The sequence below is a fragment of the Anomaloglossus baeobatrachus genome, chromosome 7, assembly GCF_048569485.1.
Source record: "Anomaloglossus baeobatrachus isolate aAnoBae1 chromosome 7, aAnoBae1.hap1, whole genome shotgun sequence".
NCBI lineage: Eukaryota > Metazoa > Chordata > Amphibia > Anura > Aromobatidae > Anomaloglossus > Anomaloglossus baeobatrachus.
Genome location: NC_134359.1, coordinates 60722894 through 60731684, shown reverse-complemented (window position 1 = coordinate 60731684; position 8791 = coordinate 60722894). Strand labels below are relative to the sequence as shown.

General features: G+C 56.5%; 1 protein-coding gene across 1 annotated transcript in view; it reads left to right on the top strand.

The window, feature by feature from the left end:
• LOC142245878 (dynein axonemal heavy chain 11-like) overlaps positions 1-8791 on the top strand; it is a 519159-nt gene that overhangs the window by 403145 nt on the left and 107223 nt on the right. Inside the window, exon 63 of the mRNA XM_075318873.1 lies at positions 2905-3132. Within this exon, the coding sequence (XP_075174988.1) occupies positions 2905-3132 (228 nt within the window). The remainder of the gene's footprint in view (positions 1-2904; positions 3133-8791) is intronic.

The following is an 8791-nucleotide window of genomic DNA, read 5'->3' as shown; positions in this document are numbered from 1 at the left end:
CCTCTCTCTCCCCAGCCTCCCCCCGCTCAGCCTCTCTCTCCGCCCCAGCCTCAGCTCTCTCCCAGCCTCCCCCGCCTAGCCTCTCTCTCTCCCAGCCTCCCCAGCTCAGCTCTCCCCCAGCCTCCCCCCAGCCTCTCTCTCCCCCAGCTCCCCCAGCCTCTCTCTCCCCCCAGCCTCTCCCCCAGCTCTCTCTCCCCTTCAGCTCTCCCCCCAGCCTCTCTCAGTCCCCCCAGCCTCTCTCTCCCCCCAGCCTCTCTCTCCCCCCAGCCTCCCCCAGCTCTCTCTCAGCTCCCCAGCCTCTCTCTCCCCCCAGCCTCCAGCTCCCCCAGCCTCTCTCTCCCCCAGCCTCCCCCCAGCCTCTCTCTCCCCCAGCTCCCCCCAGCCTCTCTCTCTCCCCAGCCTCCCCCCCAGCCTCCCCCAGCCTCTCTCTCCCAGCTCCCCAGCCTCCCCCCAGCCTCTCTCTTCCCCCCAGCTCCTCCAGCTCTCCTCCCCTCCGCTCTCCTCCCCCCAGCCTCTCCCCAGCCCCCAGCCTCTCTCTTCCCAGCCCCAGCCTCCCCCAGCCTCTCTCAGCTCCCCTCTCTCTCTCCCCCAGCCTCCCCCCAGCCTCTCTCTCCCCCCAGCCTCCCCCCAGCCTCTCTCTCTCCCAGCCTCTCCCCAGCCTCCCCCCAGCCTCTCTCTCCCCCAGCCTCCCCCCAGCCTCTCTCTCCCCCCAGCCTCCCCCCCAGCCTCTCTCTCCCCCCAGCCTCCCCCCCAGCCTCTCTCTCCCCCAGCCTCTCTCCCCAGCCTCCCCCAGCCTCTCTCGTCCCCCCAGCCTCCCCCCAGCCTCTCCTCCCCAGCCTCTCCCCCCAGCCTCCCCTCCCAGCCTCTCTCTCCCCCAGCCTCCCCCAGCTCTCTCTCCCCAGCTCCCAGCCTCTCTCTCCCCCAGCCTCCCCCCAGCCTCTCTCCCCCAGCCTCAGCTCTCTCCCCAGCCTCTCCCCCAGCCTCCCCCAGCCTCTCTCCCAGCCTCCCCCCAGCCTCTCTCTCCCCCAGCCTCCCCCCCAGCCTCTCTCCCCCAGCCTCCCCCAGCCTCTCTCTCCCCAGCCTCCCCCAGCCTCTCTCCCCAGCCTCCCCCCAGCCTCTCCCCAGCCTCTCCCCAGCTCTCCCCAGCCTCCTCCCCCAGCCTCCCCCAGCCTCTCTCCCCCCAGCCTCCTCTCCCCCCAGCCTCCCCTAGCTCTCTCTCCCCCAGCCTCTCTCCCCCAGCCTCCCCCCCAGCCTCAGCCTCTCTCCCCCAGCCTCAGCCTCTCTCTCCCCCCAGCCTCTCTCCCCCAGCCTCAGCCTCTCTCTCCCCCCAGCCTCTCTCCCCCCAGCCTCAGCCTCTCTCTCCCCAGCCTCCCTCCCCAGCCTCTCTCCCCCCAGCCTCAGCCTCTCTCTCTCCCCAGCCTCCCCCCAGCCTCAGCCTCTCTCTCCCCCCCAGCCTCAGCCTCTCTCTCCCCCCAGCCTCCCCCCAGCCTCAGCCTCTCTCTCCCCCCAGCCTTCCCCCCAGCCTCCCCCCCAGCCTCAGCCTCTCTCTCCCCCCAGCCTCAGCTCTCTCTCCCCCAGCCTCCCCCCCAGCCTCAGCCTCTCTCTCCCCCCAGCCTCCCCCCAGTCTCAGCCTCTCTCTCCCCCCAGCCTCCCCCCCAGCCTCAGCCTCTCTCTCCCCCCAGCCTCCCCCCCAGCCTCCCCCCCAGCCTCAGCCTCTCTCCCCCCAGCCTCCCCCCCAGCCTCAGCCTCTCTCTCCCCCCAGCCTCAGCCTCTCTCTCTCCCCCAGCCTCCCCCCCCAGCCTCAGCCTCTCTCTCCCCCCAGCCTCAGCCTCTCTCTCCCCCCAGCCTCCCCCCCAGCCTCAGCCTCTCTCTCCCCCCCAGCCTCAGCCTCTCTCTCCTCCCAGCCTCAGCCTCTCTCTCCTCCCAGCCTCCCCCCCAGCCTCAGCCTCTCTCTCTTCCAGCCTCCCCCCAGCCTCTCTCTTTTCCCAGCCTCCCCCCAGCCTCTCTCTTTTCCCCAGCCTCCCCCCAGCCAAAAAGAGGCATCGCAATGATCATCAACTAACCTGTAAGGTGCCCATACATTCTAGGCTCTGCCTTACGCATTGTAAGGTGCCCATACATTCTAGGCTCTGCCTTACGCATACCTGCTCCGGTGCCTGCTGCCCTGCTCTGCTCTGCTGATTATCCTCTTCTGGCTGGCTGGCTCCAGTCGCGTCCTCCTCCGCGGCGTGTGTCGTCTGCAGCATTGGATGCTGCAGCACGGGGCAGTGACTGACCCGGAAGTGCAGGCACTGGAACTTCCGGGGTTAATCAGCTCACTATGCCTGGCGCCCTCCGTGTATTTAAAGAGACAGAGGTGCGCCTTTCCTCCCTCTTTCCCCCCCCCCCCCCCGAGAACACAGCGAAGTGCAACGGAGGGAGGGGCGGGGGGCGGGGATGGTTTAAAAAAAAAAAAAAAAAAAAAAAAAATTTATATATATTTTTTTTTTTTTTTTTTTTTTTTTTTTTTTGCTGCCAGAAAGTGCCGCCCCCCCGCAACGTGCCGCCCTAGGCACCGGACCACGGGTGCCTAGTGGCAAATACGGCCCTGTATATATATATATAGCACATCAGGGGGCATGCAGAACTTATCTCCACATGAGTTTCTAGTCCTATAATGATAAGGGTCCTGGTGCTTAAACAAGCATAGCAGATAAACAAAGTATTGGACTGTGACAAAACAGGCATGTCTGAACTTTCTGTGTTAACCCTTGCAGCATGCTGGATTCAGCTTACATAGCAAAAACCTGCTGACAGATTCCCTTTACGTGTTTCATAGCTGTGTATCTCGGCAGTATAAAAGAGGATGAATTTAACCATGAATGCAAAATCTAATACTGAAATAACCTTGTGTCTTGTTTACAGAATATTCACCTGGTAGCCAAATGGCTAAGTACTTTAGAAAAACTATTAGAAAAGTACAGCGATGGAAGTCACCCTGACTATCGTGTGTTTATGAGTGCTGAGCCAGCCCCGACACTCAAGGAACACATCATCCCTCAAGGAATCCTTGAAAATGCCATCAAAATTACCAATGAACCTCCAACCGGGATGCTGGCAAATCTGCACGCTGCTCTGGATAACTTTGATCAGGTCAGCAAAACCGCACATAATGTAGACAGGTCTTAAAGATTAGCGTCCCTGTATAAATATGAATATTGTGATCAATAGGGCAGTATGGTGGCTCAGTGGTTAGCACTGCAGTCTTGCAGCGCTGGGGTCCTGGGTTCAAATCCCACCAAGGACACCATCTGCAAGGAGATTGTATGTTCTCCCCGTGTTTGTGAGGGCTTCTTCCGGGTTCTCCGGTTTCCTCCCACACTCCAAAGACCTAGTGACAGGGAGTTTAGATTGTGAGCCCCAATGGGGACAGTGATGATGATGTATGTAAAGCGCTGTGTAATTAATGGCGCTATATAAGAGAATAAATATTCTTGTGTAACCAAATTAAGAAGAAAGTCATAGGCTTTATTACAAAAAGTATCAGAAATAAATAAAAAAAGAAAAATCAGGTATTCAAATTTCCGATTCTCTTTCCAAAAATAGTGAGGGAAAAAAAGAGCTGATGGCTTTTCTTATTTAAAAAAAGAAAAAAAAGTGTAAATCATGAATCTGAATCTTGAGAATTCACACGTTTTTATAAGAAAATCGATCATCCAGTCCGATGGGTGTCACTGGCCTGTGCTCTGCGTCTCCTCTGTCCCCGCAATCGCCGGCCCTCCTGTCCTAATTGATGTGGCTGACGTCATTCACAGAGTCTAAACCTAAAATAGCATACAAATAATATATACCCTACTGTAAAAAAAGAGTAAAATGTAATAGTCCATATAAATAATATAGAGTACTTAGTACACATTGTTTTGATTAAAAAAAAAAGCATAAAGCCATCCCAACGCAACAAGGTGTACCCCAATTGGGACAATCCTATCCTCTAATATTCCAAATAGCAAAAAGGTATATTCAGCTGTTGTGTGATTAGACGGGAACCTCAGATGATCCACCCCCGGAAAAGCAGGAGCTGCCAACACCAATATAGTAGAGCGAAAATTCCAGCGAGCGATCACATCCAAGTGTAAACACCCTGCCATAGAAAGCTATTTAGATGAAATATCCAGCTCAAGGAGAGGGTCGGTCACACCCCTGTTTGTACATGTTGGGGTGTCCGTGCAGTCAAACATCGGTTCTTCTCTGCCCCATCTACATCCATAGAGTCTGTTGGACCTGCGCAGCCCTTGTTCGGCACCGTGCAGGCGCAAGATTTGAACAGACTGTTGATAATGTCAGAGACGACAATCAAGACAATCAAGTCAGGAGGTTGACAATTACAGTGACAGATGAGGCACCAAGCTTTGACCAGAGACACCCATCAGACTGGACTGCGCCGATTAGCAGACAGCATGGGAGGATTATAACAGGTTAGCAGGAGAGATGGGCTCTTATTATCAGATTGCAAGAGTGCTGTTCAAGACCTTAAAAGTTGTAGAATTAGTTTATATAGAGCAAATCCTATATAAATATATAGAGACAGCAAATATTTGTATAGGCGGTTAATTAAAATATACAAGAGGTTTAGCCAAAGTTTTTTTAGGTATATTAGTTCTGATTCTTGTTAAAAGCTCAGTGACTAGCTAATAAAGTACTTATTATCTGGGATATTACCCAATTCCTTATAGATAGATAGATAGATAGATAGATAGATAGATAGATAGATAGATAGATAGATAGCCCCAGCCATCATTCCTACAGTCCCCACCCTGGATGTGCCCCCATCATCTTTCCTACAGTCCTCACCCTGGATGTGCCCCCATCATCCTTCCTACAGTCCTCACCCTGGATGTGCCCCCATCATCCTTCCTACAGTCCTCACCCTGGATGTGCCCCCATCATCCTTCCTACAGTTCCTACCCTGGATGTGCCCCCATCCATCCTTCCTACAGTTCCCACCCTGGATGTGCCCCCATCCATCCTTCCTACTGTCTCCACACTGGATGTGCCCCCATCCATCCTTCCTACAGTTCCCACCCTGGATGTGCCCCCATCCATCCTTCCTACAGTTCCCACCCTGGATGTGCCCCCATCCATCCTTCCTACAGTCCCCACCCTGGATGTGCCCCCATCCATCCTTCCTACTGTCTCCACACTGGATGTGCCCCCATCCATCCTTCCTACAGTTCCCACCCTGGATGTGCCCCCATCCATCCTTCCTACAGTTCCCACCCTGGATGTGCCCCCATCCATCCTTCCTACAGTCCCCACCCTGGATATGCCCCCATCCATCCTTTCTACAGTTCCCACCCTGGATGTGCCCTCATCCATCCTTCCTACAGTCTCCACCCTGGATGTGCCCCCATCATCCTTCCTACAGTCCTCACCCTGGATGTGCCCCCATCATCCTTCCTACAGTTCCCACCCTGGATGTGCCCCTATCGATCCTTCCTACAGTTCCCACCCTGGATGTGCCCCCATCCATCCTTCCTACAGTCTCCACACTGGATGTGCCCCCATCCATACTTCCTACAGTTCCCACCCTGGATGTGCCCCCATCCATCCTTCCTACAGTTCCCACACTGGATGTGCCCCCATCCATCCTTCCTACAGTCTCCACACTGGATGTGCCCCCATCCATCCTTCCTACAGTCTCCACACTGGATGTGCCCCCATCCATCCTTCCTACAGTCCCCACCCTGGATATGCCCCCATCCATCCTTCCTATAGTCCCCACCCTGGATGTGCCCCCATCATCCTTCCTACAGTTCCCACCCTGGATGTGCCCCTATCCATCCTTCCTACAGTTCCCACCCTGGATGTGCCCCCATCCATCCTTCCTACAGTCTCCACACTGGATGTGCCCCCATCCATCCTTCCTACAGTCCCCAACCTGGATGTGCCCCAATCCATCCTTCCTACAGTTCCTACCCTGGATGTGCCCTCATCTATCCTTCTTACAGTGCTCACCCTGGATGTGCCCCCATCCATCCTTCCTACAGTCCCCACCCTGGATGTGCCCCCATCCATCCTTCCTACAGTCCCCACCCTGGATGTGCCCCCATCCATCCTTCCTACAGTCTCCACACTGGATGTGCCCCCATCCTTCCTACAGTCCCCAACCTGGATGTGCCCCCATCCATCCTTCCTATAGTTCCTACTTTGGATGTGCCCCCATCCATCCTTCCTACAGTCCCCACCCTGGATGTGCCCCCATCCATCCTTCCTACAGTCCCCACCCTGGATGTGCCCCCATCCATCCTTCCTACAGTCTCCACACTGGATGTGCCCCCATCCTTCCTACAGTCCCCAACCTGGATGTGCCCCCATCCATCCTTCCTATAGTTCCTACTTTGGATGTGCCCCCATCCGTCTTTCCTACAGTCCCCAACCTAGATGTGCCCCCATCCATTCTTCCTACAGTCCCCACACTGGATGTGCCCCCATCCATCCTTCCTACAGTCCCCAACCTGGTTGTGCCCCCATCCATCCTTCCTACAGTCCCCAACCTGGATGTGCCCCCATCCATCCTTCCTACAGTTCCTACTTTGGATGTGCCCCCATCCGTCTTTCCTACAGTCCCCAACCTAGATGTGCCCCCATCCATCCTTCCTACAGTTCCCACCCTGGATGTGCCCCCATCCATCCTTCCTACAGTCTCCACACTGGATGTGCCCCCATCCATCCTTCCTACAGTCTCCACACTGGATGTGCCCCCATCCATCCTTCCTACAGTCCCCAACCTGGATGTGCCCCCATCCATCCTTCCTACAGTTCCTACCCTAGATGTGCCCCCATCCATCCTTCCTACAGTTCCTACCCTGGATGTGCCCCCATCCATCCTTCCTACAGTTCCTACCCTGGATGTGCCCCCATCCATCCTTCCTACCGTCTCCACAGTGGATGTGCCTCCATCCTTCCTACAGTCCTCAACCTGGATGTGCCCCCATCCATCCTTCCTACAGTCCCCAACCTGTATGTGCCCCCATCCATCCTTCCTACAGTCCCCAACCTGGATGTGCCCCCATCCATCCTTCCTACAGTCCCCAACCTGGATGTGCCCCCATCCTTCCTTCAGTTCCTACCCTGGATGTGCCCCATCCATCCTTCCTACAGTTCCTACCCTAGATGTGCCCCATCCATCCTTCCTACAGTTCCTACCCTGGATGTGCCCCCATCCATCCTTCCTACAGTCCCCACCCTGGATATGCCCCCATCCATCCTTCCTACAGTCCCAAACCTGGATGTGCCCCCATCCATCCTTCCTACAGTCCCCAACCTGGATGTGCCCCCATCCTTCCTACAGTTCCTACCCTGGATGTGCCCCCATCCATCCTTCTTACAGTTCCTACCCTGGATGTGCCCCCATCCATCCTTCCTACCGTCTCCACACTGGATGTGCCCCCATCCTTCCTACAGTCCTCAACCTGGATGTGCCCCCATCCATCCTTCCTACAGTCCCCAACCTGGATGTGCCCCCATCCATCCTTCCTACAGTCCCCAACCTGGATGTGCCCCCATCCTTCCTTCAGTTCCTACCCTGGATGTGCCCCATCCATCCTTCCTACAGTTCCTACCCTAGATGTGCCCCATCCATCCTTCCTACAGTTCCTACCCTGGATGTGCCCCCATCCATACTTCCTACAGTCCCCACCCTGGATATGCCCCCATCCATCCTTCCTACAGTCCCAAACCTGGATGTGCCCCCATCCATCCTTCCTACAGTCCCCAACCTGGATGTGCCCCCATCCTTCCTACAGTTCCTACCCTGGATGTGCCCCATCCATCCTTCCTACAGTTCCTACCCTGGATGTGCCCCCATCCATCCTTCCTATAGTCCCCACCCTGGATGTGCCTCATCCATCCTTCCCACAGTCCCCACCCTGGATGTGCCCACATCCATCCTTCCTACAGTCCCCACCCTGGATGTGCCCCCATCCATCCTTCCTACAGTCCCCACCCTGGATGTGTCCCCATCCATCCTTCCTACAGTCCCCACCCTGGATGTGCCCCCATCCATCCTTCCTTCAGTCCCCACCCTGGATGTGCCCCCATCCATCCTTCCTACAGTCCCCACCCTGGATGTGCCCCCATACATCCTTCCTACAGTCCCCACCCTGGATGTGCCCCCATCCATCCTTCCTACAGTCCCCACCCTGGATGTGCCCCCATCCATCCTTCCTACAGTCCCAAACCTGGATGTGCCCCCATCCATCCTTCCTACAGTCCCCACCCTGGATGTGCCCCCATCCATCCTTCCTACAGTCCCCACCCTGGATGTGCCCCCATCCATCCTTCCTACAGTCCCCACCCTGGATGTGCCCCCATCTATCCTTCCTTCAGTCCCCACCCTGGATGTGTCCCCATCCATCCTTCCTATAGTCCCCACCCTGGATGTGCCCCCATCCATCCTTCCTATAGTCCCCACCCTGGATGTGTCCCCATCCATCCTTCCTACAGTCCCCACCCTGGATGTGCCCCCATCCATCCTTCCTTCAGTCCCCACCCTGGATGTGCCCCCATCCATCCTTCCTTCAGTCCCCACCCTGGATGTGCCCCCATCCATCCTTCCTACAGTCCCCACCCTGGATGTGCCCCCATCCATCCTTCCTACAGTCCCAAACCTGGATGTGCCCCCATCCATCCTTCCTACAGTCCCCACCCTGGATGTGCCCCCATCCATCCTTCCTACAGTCCCCACCCTGGATGTGCCCCCATCCATCCTTCCTATAGTCCCCACCCTGGATGTGTCCCCATCCATCCTTCC